Source organism: Gymnodraco acuticeps, unplaced genomic scaffold (assembly GCF_902827175.1).
Source record: "Gymnodraco acuticeps unplaced genomic scaffold, fGymAcu1.1, whole genome shotgun sequence".
Classification (NCBI taxonomy): Eukaryota; Metazoa; Chordata; class Actinopteri; order Perciformes; family Bathydraconidae; genus Gymnodraco; species Gymnodraco acuticeps.
In genome coordinates, this window is record NW_022991216.1 from 5,224,584 (window position 1) to 5,245,106 (window position 20,523).

Consider the following 20,523-nt stretch of genomic DNA (forward strand, 5'->3'; position numbering starts at 1 on the left):
AACTCTAGCCCTTTTCTGATTTTTAAGCATTATTAATAATTTAAGGTTCTATTTCGTCCCTACTGACCGCCAGAGGCGGTGCTTTAGCACTGGATATGTCCATCGCGCACATGCGCCGTACGAGTACCAATAACAACAAAGTCACCTGTGACCAGAGATGGGGTCGTTACTAAAAAAAAGTAATGTATTACATATTACTTTAAAAAAAAGTAATATATTACACTACTTCGTTACTCTCTAGATAAAGTAACTCGTTACTTTACTAGTTACTTTACTCGTTACTTTACTCGCAGGGCCGGCCCGCCCCTACAGGCAGATCACGCAGACTGCGGCGCACCTACAGTGTAAGCGCGCCACAGTTTTGCCTCTGCGAGACTCCACTTGCACCCACAATTACTATTACATTAAGGAAGACATAACACAAGTCTTTCTTTTTATATGCTCTAAAATAGGCTACCAGCCACACAACAAGCTAACAGTCTGTGAAACGTAAATACACTAATTAATTAAACCAGTTCAAGACGCATTATTCTTATCATTCTTTATGAGCGCATAACGGTAATGTATCTAATTACTTATTTATTATTCCATAACTTAGTAACAGAGATGGTCAAACTAAAGTGGTAGAGACAGGGCAGAATTCCTACAATGAAGCGGGGCATTGAACTGTTCACCCGTGAGAGGGCGATCAACAAAAGAGAGCGAGCGGCCCCGTTGAGGGAGTTTACAGATGAAAAGACTCAGCCATGTTTATGCAGCACTGCTGCACGTGGAGATGTGGTCTCGCAAATCGCGCAGATTACATAGGCCTACATGTATATAAACCTGCGGCGGAAACCCCTCTTGTCCGTCAGTGAGTGTGATTATTTTATAAAAGTAACGAAGTAACGCGTGTTAATGTTAGTAACTGTAGTGTGATTACTGAATTATAAAAGTAACGGGTTACACTACCCCGTTACCAATATAAGTAATACTATTACAGTAACGCGTTACTTTGTAACGGGTTACACCCAACTCTGCCTGTGACCCACGTGACACCGGCTATATCAGCCAGTGTCATCAGAGGATCTGTTCCTTGTCATCTCCTCGCTGCGCGAGAGTATCGTGGCTACAATATTGTAGCCTACAGCGTTCAGTTGGAACGTTTGATTTAAGGATTTATCTGCATCCAGCTGGCTGCGTGCAGCTTCGCGACTGATCCAGTCGGAGCCGCGGGGTTACCGTCCTCCAGGAGCTATGGCCGGCTGCGCAGAAAACTTCAACGGACAGGTTGGTGTCGGCTTGGTCGGTGACGGCAGTGTTTCCACTCCCTCTCCCAGCTAAGTTGTCCTGATTCTGTCGGTTGCTGCTACCTGGCTTGAACTTTCTGGTGACGGCAGCGTTTCCGCCCCCTCTCCCAGGAGTTGCCCTTGTTGCGCTCTCTGTACTTTTCTGAAAGCGCGGCGTTGGACCAAGCTATCATTAGCATCTTGAGTTCCAGCTTTTGTCGTGTCCTCTTGTTTAGCTAGTTAGCAGTAGCGCGGCTAGTCCGCCCAGTCAGCCACTTTGGCTGACGCTTGAGGTAAGCACCATGTATGTAGTGGGAGTACAACTGCCGCTGCGCCTCGGCTTGTTGACAAAAAAGACGCCAGAAGCGAAATGTTGAAGTATTTTAGCTATATCTCTGACAGTGAGGGCACCAAGCCTACGGACACCACGAGGCCCATGGGCGTCGCAGCCATTATATGAGGGTGGGACAAGTCCCCCCCACTTTTTCAAATGATTAGTTTAGACCCCCCCCCCGCTTTTACCATGTGGAAAGTCCGTGAATTGGTCTCTCCACTCGCCACACTTTGTAGAGCGCTGTGTCAGTGCTTCACTATCAAATCCATTCCACTTGTTTATTGAGAGAATGCCCAAATCAATGAAACTCCGTACCATGTTTTCACTGCTACTTTGCACCAAGGCAGATTCTCCCATAGCGCTCGCATGTTCAAGGAGTGTTGTCATAGTTGGACAGCTCAGATCTGTTGTATGAAGCGATGCCGGTAGCGAAGGTAAGGCACACACACCAAATGTTCAGGACATTGTTAATACAGCGAAAATCAAAGCTGACGATCTCTTGGTTTGATATGTTTTCTCCCCCAGACAACATGGACATAACAACATTTTTTTCAAAGAATAGGAAAGTAAGTCTTCAGCTGGTAGCAGTTAATCAGTTAACAGTGATGGCGGCGGCAAAAGCGTCTCACTTCTGGAGAGGAGTTTCGTCTTTATGTCATGATAGAGAGATACAAATACTGAATAGTTTAGATGAGAAAATACATCGAAATGCCAGGTTACTAGTATTTATCATGTAAACAGGGAACATGAATAACCCGATCTCTCTGTGCTCATGTAAACACCATGATGTCCATGTAGAGGCGCAGTCAGTGTGTTTTACTGGAGCCTCAGTTCGATAAGAGATTATTTTCTGAGTTCTTTAACTTCGGTACTCTCTCTCAAAATGGTAATGTGCATTATGTTTTAATTATACTTCTTATCATTCAGAAGCTTTTTGTGTGTGTTTATGTTTTACTGAGTGCTTATAGGCCATTTCCATCCCAGTATTCAGTTAACTGTTTATTTTCTGTGCACATTACATAGACTAGCTAATATTCTACCTACTGCTTGGGACTTTGAGTCTTCAAAATGTCCAATGTCACAGACTGGGACTTACTTTAGAGTCAGTTGTATTTACATTCAGTATGACTTGTTATGATTCAATGTGAAAGAGTATACTGCTCAATAAATAATTATCACTTCACCACCTCTCTTGACATCTAGGCGCTTGAGAGAGAATCTTCTCCACCCTCTTGGACCCCCCCAAAGCCCCTCCCCCCTCCTCCCTTCTGTCAAGCGACTTTGTTAACCATTTTGAAAAAAAGGTTGATGATATTCGCTCTTCTTTTTCTGACTCACCTTTACTCACCGCTGGGTCACCAGACCCTCCTTTCACCCACACACTAACCTCCTTTCCCCTCTCTCTCCAAGTGAGGTTCTTACCCTCATTACCTCTGCCCGTCCTACCACCTGTCCTCTGGACCCTATCCCTTCAAACCTCCTTCAGACTATCGCTCCTGATATTCTACCGTTTCTCACCCATTTCATCAACACTTCTCTAACTTCTGGTCACTTTCCAGACAGTCTCAAGGAGGCAAGAGTAAACCCTCTCCTAAAAAAACCCACTCTCAACCCATCTGATGTTATAAACTACAGGCCTGTCTCTCTCCTCCCGTTCCTGTCTAAAACACTTGAAGGCGCTGTCTTTAAACAACTCTCCTGTTATCTCCATCAGAACAACCTTCTGGATCCGCACCAGTCTGGTTTCAAGGCAGGTCACTCCACAGAAACTGCCCTCCTTGCTGTCACTGAGGAACTGCACACGGCTAAAGCAGCCTCCCTCTCCTCTGTCATCATCCTTTTGGACCTGTCTGCTGCATTCGACATGGTGAATCATCAGATCCTCCTTCGCACTCTCCAAGAACTTGGAGTTTCAGGCTCTGCACTTTCCCTCATCTCATACCTCAAAGACCGCACCTACAGGGTTACTTGGAGAGGGTCAGAGTCCGACCCTTGTCAATTAACTACAGGGGTCCCTCAGGGCTCTGTTCTTGGTCCCCTCCTCTTCTCCTTGTACACAAACTCGCTCGGGTCAGTCATCAGCCCGCATGGTTTTTCATACCACTGCTACGCTGACGACACCCAATTTTTAATTCTGTCCTTTCCCCGCTCAGAGACCCAGGTCGTCGCACGCATCTCTGCTTGTCTAGCTGACATCTCTCAGTGGATGTCTGCTCACCACCTCAAACTCAACCTTGACAAGACTGAACTGCTTTTCCTTCCGGGAAAAGATTGTCCCACTCTTGACCTAACAATCAACATCGGTACCTCTGTCGTTTCCCCGACTCAGACCGCAAGGAATCTGGGTGTGACCCTAGATAACAAACTATCCTTCACTGCAAACATCGCTGCTACAACCCGCTGCTGCAGATACACGCTTTACAACATCAGGAGGATACGTCCCCAGCTGACCCAGAAAGCGAAGCAGGTTCTAGTCCAGACTCTTGTCATCTCACGCCTAGACTACTGCAACTCCCTCCTGGCTGGTCTACCTGCATGTGCCATCCGACCTCTGCAGCTCATCCAGAATGCAGCTGCTCGTCTGGTCTTCAACCGTCCTAAATTCTCCCACACCACGCCGCTCCCTTCACTGGCTTCCGGTAACTGCTAGAATCCACTTCAAGACAATGGTACTTGCGTACCATGCTGCGAAGGGATCTGGCCCTTCCTACATCCAGGACATGGTTAAACCGTACACCCCAGCACGTGCACTCCGCTCTGCATCAGCCAAACAGCTCGCTGCACCCTCACTGCGAGGGGGACCCAAGTTCCCATCAGCAAAAACACGTGGGTTTGCTATCCTGGCTCCAAAATGGTGGAATGAGCTCCCCATTGACATCAGGACAGCAGAAAGCTTACACACCTTCCGGCGCAGACTGAAAACTCATCTCTTTCAACTCCACTTCGAGCGATATAATTACTAACAAAGCACTTATATACACTAATAAAGGACTGGCTTATCTAAAGCCAGTTGAGTAGCACTTGAAATGTTTTGGCTCTATGAAACCTGATGTACTTATATGATTCTGTTTTCTTCAAGTTTGTATTTTGTTGGTCGAACGCACTTTTTGTAAGTCGCTTTGGATAAAAGCGTCAGCTAAATGCAATGTAATGTCAGAGGCAGAACACAGGGACAGTGGAGAGAGGTCCGTTGCTGAGGTGAGTGATGAAAGGGAAATGACAGTTTAGAGTCAATTGTGATGTGGACGGAAATCAGTGGGGATATTGAACAGGAAACATTTCAGTCAAGGGGCATCATATGACCAATATAGACAGAAGAGCAACATTTATTTGAACATTTAAGTCGATACCATTCCTAGGTGAACTTAACATCTGTATGGAGTCAGATCAGTCTCAATATTAATAAATGCTCACAGAAGGATTCACAAATGTATTTTGCGATTTATATATAAATGACTCTCCACAACAATATCTCTCAATGCACTCACAAATATTTATTGTTGTATATAAATGTACAAAAAATTGGCATTTCAACTGCTTTTTATTAATTCAAAGACGGCTCTGAATTAATAATCAAATATGTTTCCTTTCTTTACTACTGGATGAAATTACAAAATGTACCCATAATTTTCCTCATGCCTAGTATAGCCACATAAAAGTATCAAACCGCCTGTTAAAATGCACCAGAATACAGGAAATCTATTTTTTTTCGTGGGGGAGGACCCCCACATCCCATCCCGCCGGGAGACTGTCACGGTAGATGCATGTCTCTCAGGGTGGGGTGCGGTGTGGCAGGGAAGGACTGTTCAGGGTCTGTGGTCCGCCCAGGAAGGTGCATATCACATCAACATGCTAGAGCTTCGCGTTGTGCTGCTTGCGCTCAGGCACTTTTTACCCCAACTGAAGGACAGGCATGTGCTTGTTCGTTCGGACAACATGTCCGCGGTTTCCCAGATCAACCACCAGGGGGGCACCAGGTCCGCACAGCTGCACCGGGTTTCACAGAACCTCTTGTCTTGGGCGTCTCCCCGCTTGGCCAGCCTGCGAGCAGTCTTTCTACCAGGAGACCGAAATCAGGTGGCAGATTTCCTCTCTCCACCAGGGGAGTGGAGGCTTCACCCAGAAGTGGTGGAGACAATCTGGAGCCTTTTCGGCAGGGCCGAGATGGACCTCTTTGCCTCGGAAGAGTCGAGGCACTGCCCCCTCTGGTTCTCCTGGACAGAGGTGACCAGCCCAATGGGTCAGGACGCTCTGGCACACGACTGGCCAGACAGTCTCCTGTACGCCTTCCCGCCGCTGTTATTACAGACGCTTCAGAGGGTCCTTACTCAGGGGCACAGGCTCCTTCTGGTCGCCCCCCGCTGGCCGGGGAGAGTTTGGTTCCCGCTGCTGCGGCCTACCATGGCGCCTCCCCGACAGGAAGGACCTTCTATCACAGCTCAGGGGTCAGATCTGGCATCCCGACCCTCACCGCCTTCAGCTCTGGGCTTGGCCTCTGCGGGGCCAACCCACTGTTGAGCGTCTTTACGGCATCTGTCAGGGAAACTATCCTGAATGCCAGAGCACCATCCACTCGAGCACAGTACGAGTGCAAATAGAAGCGCTTCTCCCACTGGTGTTTGGGTAAGGCTGAGAATCCGGGGCATTGCTCTGTGGCCACCATTCTGGAGTTCCTGCAGTCCCTTCTGGATAGTGGACGTTCTCACTCCACTTTGAAGGTATATATGGCTGCTATCTCTGCCCAACATGTCGGGGTCGACAGCGCCACGGTTGGGCGTCACAGGTCGGTGTCCCTCTTCCTGAGAGGGGACTTACGGCAGCGTCCCCCTAGTACCCCGAGGGCGCTGGCTTGGGACCTGCCCCTAGTGCTAGATACCCTATCATCTCCTCCCTTCGAGCCCCTGGCCCAGGTGGGGCTTAAGTGGCTGTCCTCGAAGGCAGCATTTCTGCTTGCCATAACCTCAGGGAAGCGAGTTGGGGAGTTGCATGCCCTCTCCGTGAGCGATACATGCCTGAGGTGGAACTCCGATGGCTCGGGTGTTGCCCTCTGGCCGAATGTGGCGTTCCTGCTCAAGGTGCTTCCACTTGCCCACTCCAATCGGCCCATCCAGCTGGCACGCTTTAACGTCCCACAGGAGAGCTGCACGCCAGAGTTGCTGTGCCCTAAAAGCATATGTCGATGCTACGGCCTGTATACGGCAGTCAGAGCAGCTCTTCGTTTGCCATGGCGGCACTAGGAAGGGTTGTGCTCTCTCCAAGCAGCGGCTGTCCCACTGGGTTGTTGATACAATCGCACATGCCTATGGGGCCAGTGGCCGCACCCTGCCATCAGGGGTGAGATGCCACTCTACAAGGAGCGTCTCAACGTCTTGGGCCGCCCTGAGAGGAGTGCCCCTGGAGACCATCTGCGCCGCGGCGTATTGGGTGTCTTCTGGCACATTCTCCAGGTTCTACCGGGTCAATGTCGCCACCCCCCATCGTTTGGGCGTAGTCCTGTTGCCAAGCTCCGCTGCTTCCAGCTAGGTGAGTATTTGGTTTCTTCATGACATGGTTGGTATAAGTCATCCAGTGCTAAAGCACCGCCTCTGGCGGTCAGTAGGGATGAAATAGAACGATAGTTACGTCTGTAACTACAGTTCTATGAGTCCCGGATGACCGCGAGAATTCTTGTGTGCTCGCGAGAAGATTCTGGGAACAGATCCTCTGACACTGGCTGATATAGCCGGTGGCACGTGGGTCACAGGTGACTTTGTTGTTATTGGTACTCGTACGGCGCATGCGCGCGATGGACATATCCAGTGCTAAATCACCGCCTCTGGCGGTCATCCGGGACTCATAGAACCGTAGTTACAGACGTAACTATCGTTTTCATTGACTCTCAGGGTTATTCAAAATGGTTCATGGTCATGTTTTTATTTATGCCCAGATTTTCTTCTTTCAGTCTTTTAATGATTATCCTTCATTTTTTACAGGTGTCCTCAATTTTTCATAGTTATGCCTGATTTATCATGATTAAATACACTTTTTCCAGGGTGTTCTCCGACATATCAGAAATCCAACGTGTCAGGGTTATTCATGAGTTGTATGGCTATCCAAGGTTATTTTTTAGGATGATGCATTGACCCAGAGAAAAAGAGAAAGATATTCCCTTAAAGGTGACTTGTGTCAATGAGTGCAGCCCATCTTAAGGACAACACACACACATCCCAATCTGCCATACCTACCCACGTCGTGTATGAAGCGTTCGATCTTGGACTGCATGCCCCAGTATCTGAACTCCACTTTGCAGAGTTTGTAGGCACACATGACGGGACATTCACCAAGGTTCTGGTTGATCTCCTCGATCCAGTCGTCTGACAGCGGACCCCGTTTGGTTTTCACCGACTGATACAGCTTAGGGTCTTCTTCCACCAGGTATTCATGTGGGGGGATGTAGTCCTTTACGATGTCTATGGGGTCTGCAAGGGGGACAAAGTTATTATTAATCACACAAATCAAATGACACATTTCACGACTCCCTGAGTGAAAATCTGTCTATGCAGTGTGTGTGAGAATGTTTTATGTAATAACTCCCTGCAGGGCATTTGTCTGCACATTTTCCTGCACCACGGTACATTTTAGTATTCAGGGGCTCAACACCAGCTGCTACACTCCCTCAGTCTTATCCCTCCACATCACACTGTCTGCATTTTCCCTGAACATAACACTGTAGATCTGATCCTGCATTCACTTAAATAGGACTCCACTCTGGGAGTTTTCATGGCAGAGGGTGTGTTCTTGTGTACAGAATGAAATACTCACCGACAGTCCTCTGTCTCTTTTCAGCAGAAGACATATTGAAGACATCCACTTGATTTCCAGTGTCTGGTTTGTAATACGTCTCAATGTCTATAGAGAACTTCTCTACAAAGGGACAGGTGTACCTGAGAGACAAGAGAGAGAATAGTTGTTTAAAAGTGTAGACAAGTCTTATAAACCCATTTTTTAAATGTATGTTTATGTTATCATTAATATTTTATTTATTTCTTTGTATATTTGTCACTTTTTAAACTTTGGATTTTTTCTCATTGTTGCATGTTTGCTGCCCACATAATGTTTTTATGCACACCTATTGATAATGTAAAGACCCAACGTGTGTGTGTGTGTGTGTGTGTGTGTGTGTGTGTGTGTGTGTGTGTGTGTGTGTGTGTGTGTGTGTGTGTGTGTGTGTGTGTGTGTGTGTGTGTGTGTGTGTGTGTGTGTGTGTGTGTGTGTGTGTGTGTGTGTGTGTGTGTGTGTGTGTGTGTGTGTGTGTGTGAGTGATGCTAGTTAACAAGCAACCTTATGCCCATATATTCCGCAACTCTAGACATTATTTCAGCACTTCTGTCAGCCTCGTACTCTTGACTGTATGAAATGGTCTTTGCTGTAAATGCTACAAAGCTTCTGGCGCATTGTGATAATAAAAAAAGATATCAGATGTGGACCCAGTGTCCTTTATCCTGGACCTCCTGGGCAGATTTATAACACAAACGTGAAGAGATGTTCCTTTATTCTTTCTTATGCTGCAGGGAAGAACATGTTACTGATGTGGATTCATGAAAACTGTTAAAGCCTGGCAGAGTGAGCTGTTGGATTTATTGCACTAGAATACCTTTCATGTATATGTTATTATAAATAAGGGGCTTTTATCTTCATTTTTGCACATTAGCAATGTATTATTATACCATTTATTTTGTTTGTTGTCTTTTGTACCTTTTTTTTTATCTCCATGGATTCCATAATGAATTCATGGTGTGCTTTTTGTTTGTAAAAAAACGGATGAATATATTGTCAAAAAACTAAACATAACACATTTCCATGTGTTTACGCTTATATTTATTGATTGTCATTTTTTAATTGGCAAAAATGGACATTTTAATTTGTCATGTCATTTACTTCTATTTAATTTGGATTATTGATCATTATTCATTATAAGAAACCAAAGTAAATACAATAACAATATAAATAAAGTTGTTATTCTTGTATTTAATTTAGTTAAATATAATTATTGATGGACAGAAAGTGATATTTAGATTTCACTTCTCACCAAAAATACAAATGAAATGTTATTGGAAACACCCCTAAATGGCTTCTACAACATATATTGGGATTTGTGTCCCCGAAGCCCCTTCCTCTATCACTATTATTACTGTACATATTGAGTCACCTGGAGGATATAACTGATCATTATTCAGCTCAAATTGTTCTTCGTCAGCAATAGCAAGTTTACTGGTGCAAATGTATGAATCAAGAAGTAATTAAATGGAAAATCATTAACGTTTTATTACATAAGGGTTCAGTCATTGTGCTTTAAATAATACAAGCTGTCCTTAAATTCCCTTTATGTGATGAATGCTTCAGTGTTAACAAATGTTTTAGCACAGGAGGATTTTAGAGCACTTTTGTAATATCTTCATGTCCAAATTAAGCATGAATCATTTGTAATATGATGAGTCATTTTCAGAGGTACTTTTACATCAGAAAATGTGACAATACCACATCTTCTGAAACAACTGCATTCAAACTATTTCTGAAGTTAAAGTACCGGAAATATTAGAATTAAAATAGACTTAAAGTATATAAAAAGTACTTATTACTTAAGGGCCTATAAAATAAGCTGTTATGACAGTATTGCTAGTGTGTGATCACCTAAATGTTGCATTAGTGAAGGTAGGTTGTATTTTAATCACATAATATACTTCTTGGAAACCTAAAAATATATAAAACATTAATAGTACATTATATTTCTTAATAATCTCAATCTGGGTAACCATTATCCGTTAATTATATCATAAATTGATGTTTATAATTCTTTTTACCTTTTATTGATTTGTATTTAATTGCATCAGTTTCAACTGATTTTATTTATGCTGTTCAAAACAGAGTATAATTACTGTTATAATGTATATATTCTGTTGTATGTTGTTTACCCTGCCACAATATTATTTCTTAAAATGCAAACAAACAGCTGAATATAATCCAGCAAAAAGTACAATATTGGCTTTCAAAATGTAGTAGAAGTATAAAGTAGCATAAAATAGAAGCACTTAACAAGAAATCAGTTAATTTAGTAAGTAGTAAACATAGGTGCTGTACTTGAGTAAATGTACTGAGTTACTCTCCTCCTCTGGGTATTTCCCTGCTGTGGTGTGTTTCTCACCGGGTGCGGGTGTATGGGTAGGCGTTCCAGGACTCCTCCTCCACTCGGAGCGCCGCCTGAGGCAGGATGGCACAGAACCAGGACGGGATGTGCTTCCCGATGTGGTACACTTTGTGAGTGTACTGCCCCGAGCCCCCGGGACCGTCCTCGTAGGGCTTGTTTTCCAGGATCTCTACGCCGCTGCCCTCCCCACAGCTCTCCTCTCGGCTCTTCTTCTGCAGGGGGACACACAACAGGAAGTGGTGAGGGGGTGGGAGCTGCTGAGATTCATCAACCATATAAAAGTATTAAACAGTATTGCATTTTATTACTTTATTTCATGTGCTGATGTTGGGTTTCAGAAGTCATATCATAGGTTCAACCCCCCTCCATGTTCAAATCTATTTAGCTAACTCTGGAGTTATAAACAATACCCTTAACTGCGGTTCCTCCATTTTCCCAGGATAAGAATCTCCTTTTTTTTTCGGATCACAAACAGGATCAGCTTCTTGTCAACACAACATTTTATCGAGATAATAATTAATTCAAGATCACAAGAGAAAAAAGTTGAATAATTAAAATATATCGTATTTGTTATTGTCTTTTTTTGTGTTTTTCAATAGTGGAAGAAATCAAATAGATACACTGCATTGTTAACATTATTTACCTTGTAATTAATGCTGTAAACAAGAAGGACCTCAAATCAGCCACTGTGTTTATTGAGTGGGACTTCTAAAGTTTTACTTTTTGTTTATGCGCAAATATGAACTCTTGTTCCTTTTTTATATAATTCTGTACTGGAAAATATGAACTAGAAATCAAAACAATCTCAGCTCAGTGACAGCAGCTGGGCTCAGCGAGGCTTTGACTTCAAAAAGTATCATTCAGTGAGAGACTGTGAAACAGCAACGGTGCTGCCTCCCTCCCTTTATTCCTAAATGAAGCCCCTGAGACCCTCACACAGCGCTCCTGTCTCTCACTGAGTGTTCCCCCCCCCCAAAGGGATGATGCAGCAGGAACTGAGTGGTGAGGCGGAGAGAAAAAAAGCTGCCACATGGAAAACAAGAAACTGCTTTACATTCAAATTCAGCCACACCCTTTTCCTTTCCTCCTCAGCTCAGTTTGCCCCTCCACTCTGCACCCGGACAAAAACATGTAACTTAAAAAGAATAGAAACAATAAAAGAGACAATACAATCGAACAAACTTTAGAGAAAGGGAATATATCATAAAGAGTTAAAAAATATGTTTTAAAATTGAGAGGGAGAGAGAGCGTTTAAATGTATAGTGTAATTAAAAAATAAAATAAATTACCTATTAGAACAATAAGCTGCTTTTCTTATATTATAACAATGCTGTAAATTCACTTTTGCCTATTTGTTTTGGAAAGAAAATGGAAAAAGAAAAATAGTTTTTATTTGGTCACGCCCTCTTAATTCTTCTACATCTCTCTTATTCTCCTCTCCTGTGCTAAATGATCAAATGAATAAAGTGGAGGAGGGGACCTCAGAGGTCTGGTTTCTCTTTCTCTCCGCAGCGTGTGACCCTCTCTCAGGCAGCAGATGGTGGGACACAGATCCTGGAGCTCTGAGCACTTTTAAGCTGTTTCTTCACAGCAGGAGTCGTGGATTACTGCATCTTCTTAAGAAGCTCTCCGTTTAGACTGGGACCATCTTCACTGGAGAGATGAGTGTTAACCATAGGGTGTTAACAGGCTGGTGAAACATGTGAAACCCTCCAGGCTCTGACGGAGCAGCCCAAATATCTAATATATCAATATTAAGTTTAGAGAGGTTATCAACCTAACAAATACTTCTGCATACAAACTGTTAAATAAAAGATTACTTTATTGAAGATTACAATTAAATATATTAATAAGGATTAAAGAATATGTTAATTACAGGTGGGGTAGGTAATTTTGGAGAAACCAGCTCGAGTGCGCTAGAATTTGAAAATACACAGCTGGAAAAAATCTGCCACTTCCTTACAGAGCTCCTCCTCCAACGCACATGAACGCGCACATGACCAATGAGGGCACGAGATAAGTTTGTGCACAGATGGAAGGCTGACAGGCAGGTAGGCCATCCAGTTACTTTAGCCGGGCCGGCTCAGATGATTGGTCGTGCTTTTTACAGCGCTACGGCTTCCAGAGATGACATTTTTTATGGATTTGTTGTCAAATCACTTAAGATATTCATTGCTATCGGGATGTTAAGAGCATTCAATGGAATATAACAAAAAGTGTATCTCAAGCCGGTTTCTCAAACTTCCCTACCCCACCTTTAACTATAATATAAACAATAAAATAGGCAATTTAATACAAGAAAGTATAGAACTTGTATTATAAGTAAAAATTAAAAACGAAATTGTATATACAAGGAATATACTGTTTAGTTATATACAGAAAATATGTTTGATTTCTAAATTATAGTAAAACATAAGAAATTATTAGTTTCAGTTAAATAAATTGGGCAAAATGTTATGCTTTTCATATATTATAAAAACACTGAAAAAAAAAATATTTTACAAGGGGAATACTACTTTAATTTAGTTTTTGGACAATTCATAGCCAATTCCCTAACATTTCTTTGATAAATGAATACATCAAAAAAGCAGGTTTAGCCCCAAGAATAAAGTATGTTGACACACTAGCTGCATTTTTTGTTATTTTATTAAGTCTCACTTTCTCTTTTATCTGCTGCTGCAATCTCATGGGGTCAAACATAGAAATGAACTCAATAAGTTAACGATAAATAGCTTCATCCCATCTTGTGTTCCCATTCTTGGACTTACACAGGCTAAGAACAATACGATGAAACTATTCTTTATACCCTCTGCAGTCTCTCTAGGAGGAAGAGGGAGTTATTCTCATAATGGCTCAATTTATTGTTTCTAAAATATCTTTAATTGACTGAGTATTTATACTTTTGCCCTGTGTTTAATGTAAGCTAACTGTGTGCATCCCACTGAGCCCGACTAATTGCCCCTGTGAGGACAAATACAATTATTGATTGATTGATTTTATCCATGCATATTTACAGATTCTGTGCGTGAACATTAGTTTTCCTTTGTACCTTTTATATACATTGTTTTGTATATCATTTTAAGTATGTGTGCATGAATGTGTTTAGCCCAGATTATGCCCAAATTACTATTTTAAAAGAGATGTAAACTTAATTTGTACTTTATAAAACCGTTAAAGAATCTGTGTTTACTATATGTTCCACACAACCCTGAAAAAACCCACTTTTGATACAAACTTGCTCAAATTCTAAAAAGAAAAGGGACCTAATGCAATGTATTTAAATCTTAATGTCACTGTTGAGTCAGGTGACAGTACAGTAGCTCTGTATTCTGGTGTCACACTGATGATTGAAAAGCTATTTTATTCCTTCCGTTGTAATACGCTTTGGTACGAAGGACGGCTCTACGTGAATACAAATCCTCCCGATCATTATTAACAGCAGAGTGGGGTGCTGGGGGTCAACAATGAGAGCTCAGATTGAACACGGAGCTCCCTCTCCTGAAGACTTTAGGGAGGTAATATCAGTAATGAAGGTCAGAGGAGGCAAACAGCTGGAAAATTGCTGTAATCTAGCAGGTAATGTAATTTATGTGAGGAGCTAAGGGTCTTAAATTACCCTCCTCATGTCTGCTGCAGTACAGGAGAGCACATAGTATCTGTATTAATGACACACACCTCACTGCAACTCAGCTGACTATACAGGGTTTCCCAGGGGTTTTAAGAAGGTTGTCTTTAAGAACAACAGCAGATGCAACAGGTGCTGTATAGAAAATGAAGGTTATTGTCTTGCACAACATCAGCCTAAGACAACCAAGACAGGATCTAAAGAGGACATATCCACTTCTTGGCAATATAACCTTCAATTCCCTCTGCACTAACAAAAAAACTGTCACCAATGTTAGGGAAATAATTGTCCTAGACTCCTAGATATGATGTGCATGGCCAACCCTGACGTCTGTTATCTCCTTTAAGGAGATAGGCTGCTTCAGCCATAATGTTGTTGTTCCCATTCTATGACCGGGCAACCCTAGGTCACAGATGGTTTATTGTTGTGGGTACACTGGGACACTTCCTTCTCTGTGTTTGTGGACTCCAAGGTGTGAAATCTTCGAGGCCATAGGTGTCAGACGCAAGTAACTCAGTGTTTTCAACTGTTTAGGCTATCTTCTCAAATATGTTGATTACTCTCTGTGAAACCAGTTAAATGGGCTAACGAGAGAGAGGCGCTCCAGATTTGAGTGGCAACTCTACCGTGAAGTCAGAACCTCTGGCTCTTGGACTTGTGATGTGAATTCTCCGGCCGAAGCTCCAAATAAACCATCAGTGTTTGACATCAAAGCTCCTGCTCTTCCTGTGTCTCTTTCCTGAGTCGGTGACTCCCACTGCATTGCTGCACAGAAGTTTCCCTTACAACCAATAGTGGAAGAGCTTCTTAAACTAAAGATGCTGCGTCTGCTGCTGAGGTGTTTGTTTTCTGTCAAACACACACACGTAATTGATGAGGCATGACAGGTGCCAACAAGCACAAGAGTGCACAGCAGCAGCTCTGCTAGCCAAACTCTTAACCTAGGGATCCCCAATTCATTGTTTTGATATCATCACAGTGGGGGCTTGTGCAATCACACTTCACAAAAGACTGATATATTATACTCTGGGAGGTTTTTTGTTAGTTGAAAGAGAGTATTTGTTGAAAACAGCACTTCAAAATGTAACTATCATGGTTTTTTGATGCCTTTGAATTACGTTTAATGTCCAAGTTTCTTTCAATAAGTTATATATGTGTTGTATCCGAGTAGAATAGCAAAAACAGCAATAAGACATAACTGAGTACACTTTCATATATTTTTATACCTCAGAAGTAATGTTGTTTTTGCGATATTCAACAACATTATTGCATATTTTCCTCATATCGTTCAGTCCTAACATTAGCAGAGCAGCTAATGCTAATAGCAGCATGCAAACACACTCACAAATACAAATGAATCAAAGTGCCCCATGACATGAACGCCTGCAAACAACTTCACAGCAATCCATCCAATAGTTGTTGAATCAACTTCATATAAAAACATAAATATCGATCCTGTGGTGGAGCTAGAGAAAAACTCAGTCCACTTGATAGATATTTTGCAAGTAAAACATGTGCCCTGCTGGTGGGGCTTTATAAAAAGGCAGTATATGAATAAAGTCTTTACTGTACTGAAATTCATGGAGATCAAAAACTGATAAAGAAAGTTTCCGATCACTGTTAAGAATAAGCTGCAGAAAGTTGGATCAATGTGCGAAGTGTAAAACATTGATGACGTAAGTTCCACACAAATTCTTTACAAGTCTCTAACAACTTTTCTTAAGTATGTTAAACCGGTCTCATATAGCTACAATTCTCATATTCTCCGGTCTCAGATTATAAGAGGAACCGCAGCTGTTTGTATTAATGTGTGAGAAAAGACTACACAAGTAAAACGTGGTGTCACACTTCACAGGTCTGTGTTTTGCAGAATAATCTTTGCATAAACTATTCCTCCAAAGAACTATGTCATTTAAGTCGAAGTATTTGTAAAAAGAGAATATTCAATAAGAATTAAAAAATACAAATTAATTGTTTTTTGTATTTTAAAGAGTCTTTAAGTTAATGCACAGCTTTTCAGATAAAAAAGTAAAATGTAAAATGTGTCAGAAGCCAAATGTATAATACATAATAACAATACAATAAGCTATCACTAACAATTTGAATGGAGCTGTTCCTTAGAACTCCTTAATATGTTTCCTCTCATTTCTGTAAATTAGTACCATGAAACTACTTTCCACTAAAACAATTCTTTGGAGAATTACAGAACCAAAAAGTTCCTAAATCTTAAAATCCTTGAATAAAGAACATGACTGCCAAAAACCCACATGAGGAAAGATGAGTCAGAAAAGCGTGACGAGGCATTTATCCAGAAACTGTTCAAGATAAAGAAATATGAAAAAACTAAAGCGTGCTGGAAAAAAATAGCTGACAGGACAGGAAAGGAAAAAGGAGAAGGAGAAGTGAAAGAACACAGATCCCATGCACAATGTGAGAAGTGCAACCAGCTGAGTCTCAGCAGAAGGAGAAAGGGTCTCTGCTGAGGGTCTGGGTCTGTTGGCCTGAGCTGCCCTGAATCATTTATGAGACCCCGCAAGGTTAGCATAGAGCAGGAATACACAGCCCCCCCCCCCCCCCCCCCCCCCCCCCTCAGGCCCACTAGTAGTCCCAGTACATGAGTTCTAGTTCATTTTTAGACAGCAAAATAACTGATCAGGTCAGCGTTCGACCAGCAGCTCCCGTGTTCTGCAAGGTATGTTTACTGTTTTTATCATCGGAGTTTTTCATGCTTTTAAGAGAGCATGGATAACTCTTCAGTTTCCAAACAAAAAGCAATGTATCAGGGCTCGGCATTAATGCTCGCCCGAGGCAAATGATTTGTGTTCGGACAGGAGGAATGCCTTGCTCAATTGGTCGATCATGCAAGTGAAAAAATAAGTGTGACCTTTATTTATTAATTTCTCCGTGTTGTAACATTGGATATATGCTAACTAAATGTCATCCCTCCAAAGGACAAGAGCAACTCAGCGTGTAAAGCCGACATATTGTAACATCTAATTTCATGAATTAAGGGTTTATTTCGAGCAGACTAACGTTAGTGAGTGCTGGAACAGTAGAAAGACTAACCAAGGCGGCTTTCATGAGTTGTATTGAGTTTTTAACATTATGTTTGATAAAGTGGGTTTTACGATGATCAACGAGGTGAATTTACCGTTTCCGTCCATGGAGTCAAAATGATATATTAATTGAATGTTTTTATCTTTAATACCAGAACTTTCCAAATATATGTTGATTTGTATTTTGTTGTTTGTCCTACATTTTCCAGTTTCTCTTTCAGGCCACTCAAACATCTGAGCACCTCGCCTGACATTTTTTTAATCAAAGGTCACTCAAACTAAAATCCAAATGGATTTGTTTGGTTCTATTTTCATTGCCGGCGTAATCCATATTTACTGCTCGAGTGAGTATTTGGAGCAGCAGTTTGTGAGATTGAGTCAAAATAAACTACAGTGTGTGTGTTCATGGTGCGTCACTGATGTGTTTCTGATCTGTTGTTTGGTTTATTTTGGATCACACATGTCAACGTTTGCAAACTACAGATGTATTGAAAGTAAAATCATCTTATTTAACACAAGGGTGTTTACATTGGGTACATGAGTGATGCATACATCTTGTAAATAATGTATCCAGTAATATGGAGCCAGACATAATGTCGTCATGGTAACGCTGACTGCGCCATCACGTCTCCTCCCTTGCTCTCTTTCTATCTTTCGCCCAGATCACAAACAAATGATGGCAGTGGCTGCCATGCTGCAGCTGATGTCACCAGTTACCACAGCAACCGGCACTTAGCTATGACGCTGAGAAGGAGCAGGAGGGGTCCACCAGTGTGTGTGTGCGTGTGTGTGTGTGTGTGCATCATCAAAGCTAATATTCAGGAGGTTTGTTTAAGATTTTTTTCCGGAAGGTTCGCTCTTCTTTGCTCCTGATGTTTTTTCCAGTTTTATTTTATTTAAAGAGTTTTATACAGGTATATTTTGTACGGATTATAAAGCTGCATTATGGATAAAAAATATATACATTTGAAAAATATGATCACTTTTACACACAAATTATATAATGTCATTATCTCCTCAAACATGGAAGTTGTTCAGATTGTCCGTCAGCAGGATTACAGGAAAACTACTTGCCCTAGTTTAATGAAATTAGGTGGAAGGGCGTGCATGGGCCAGTGAAGAAGCCATTAAATGTAATCAGAGCGGATCTGAATCATGGCCGAAGAAACAAATCACCTTGTGAGGTACAGCAGGGCCTTGCTGCATGTCTGCGCTCTCAGATTGCCCTCAATATACCGATTCCAAACTCATCTAACATCCAAACGTAGTGTAAATAAACAAAATCATTTATGATTTGAAGGTATTTTACCAACTTCATGTCTTGTCACATTTTAGTCCACAAATGAAAATCGCACTTATTATTTTCTTATAAATGTTTTGTTGGTTCCATGAGCATTGTGGGTTATCTTACTTACTGCGTAGTCCTAGATTTTTTCTTTTAAAATTAAGCCAAACATCAAATTAATCATTTCCACTAACAACAAACTGGATTATCACAATGTTTCAATCTTCAGTTTATATAATAATATGCACATAATAACAAACTTAATTCTATTATCAGCAGTTTTATGAAAAACACCCTAAACCTAAAGCCTTTCCCTTGATGATTGCCTAATAAACATATTTGACTAATGGTTACCAGCATTTATTTGCAAAATAAAATCACATCTTGTTCATCTTTTAGTGCATTTTCTATGTGAGTATATGTGTATGTGTGTGTATGTATATGCACAAAACTATTAAATGAATCAGGCATATGGAGCACCATCTGTGACCCTGTGACCACGCTGCTCACCACTCTAGTTCTGGTACAGCACCACACTTCAAACTCCTGACCTCCAGAGAAAATACTCCAGTTCCCCAGCCTTCTTGTACTTCACTAACAACACCTCATTAAAGCCTTTAATTTAAGCTAATAGAAAGACATTTTGTTCCCATTGTAGTGTGTGATTTACATGGAAAACTGCTCACCTGGATCATGTAGAGCTGCGCGATGCGGTACTCCTCCACACTCATCGGCATGGGGATGCGATACTCCTTAATCAGCATGGTTGAGCTTGAATTTGGCCAACTCCTGGTGTATGTGAGAGTGTGTGTGTCCAGAGAAGTGAAGGCTAGACGCTCCTCTCTTTCAGCTTCGCTACCCAAGCAGCATGTTCAAACAGCGAGGACGGGAGTCATCGTTATTGACACCTGAGAGACAAGAAGCAAAAACAGACTTTCAGTGGGATAAGACAAGGTTTAACAATATGTAGGTTTTAGCTCCCAGCATGACTTACAAACCACAGTTAGCATGCTTGTCTCAAGGATTAAACCCCCGAACACAAGCCAACCGCTCCTCTGTGAGTGCTCCAGCCTTCCTCCAGATCTATTACAAGGTAATCCACTGACCTAGCAACATCTCTGAAATCCCCCTGCAACCTAAATCCCAACTCCGTGTAAACACAGTGAAGACTCAGCCAAGATGTGGTCAATGAAGCATTTTAATCAAGGTATTTGTACTTTCATTTCCGGTTTCTTTCTACTCCACTACATTTTAGAGTTGTAAATGGTGTCATTACTGCTTGTTGTTTTTGACCATTTGGAGGCAGCAGAAACAAGATGTGAACGCAACAATAACACATCATGAACTTTCAAATGTACATGGCGACATTGTTGTGCACATTAAGCAGTTACAGAGCAACATGATGACTCATTTGGAGGTTTGTTTCCAATATTCACTCTTAATATAGCTCCGTTTTTTTCTTTTAACTCCTTAGAGAAATATCTTTACCACAAAAATGCTCAACTACGTTCACCAGATAGTCTGTAACTTTGTCTTTCTGCTGTTCTGTTAAGCTGGTAGTGATATTTTTTGAGGTGTTTTCTCTAAAATGACGCAATAAGAGCAGTGAGAGTGAGCCAGAAGTTGTAGGACGACGGATAAACAATGATCTGAAACTCACTTTAAAGCTCCGTAAAGCTGAGTAAAGCTGCAGATACAGGTGATAATCCTCTGTAGGTTCCTCACTATGAGACACAACTTTCACACAAATATTAAAGCCACTTCAAATTTT

General features: G+C 41.9%; 1 protein-coding gene across 11 annotated transcripts in view; it reads right to left on the reverse strand.

The window, feature by feature from the left end:
• The window catches only part of LOC117561383 (membrane-associated phosphatidylinositol transfer protein 2-like), a 61,919-nt gene that overhangs the window by 22,517 nt on the left and 18,879 nt on the right, over window positions 1-20,523 (reverse strand). For all 11 annotated transcript variants that reach the window (XM_034238704.1, XM_034238702.1, XM_034238703.1 and 8 more), the window contains 4 exons: window positions 19,439-19,660; window positions 10,784-10,998; window positions 8,404-8,525; window positions 7,827-8,060 (listed from right to left, as the gene is read on the reverse strand). In XM_034238704.1, coding sequence (XP_034094595.1) covers window positions 7,827-8,060; window positions 8,404-8,525; window positions 10,784-10,998; window positions 19,439-19,516 — 649 coding nt within the window. In that variant the 5' untranslated portion in view covers window positions 19,517-19,660. The remainder of the gene's footprint in view (window positions 1-7,826; window positions 8,061-8,403; window positions 8,526-10,783; window positions 10,999-19,438; window positions 19,661-20,523) is intronic.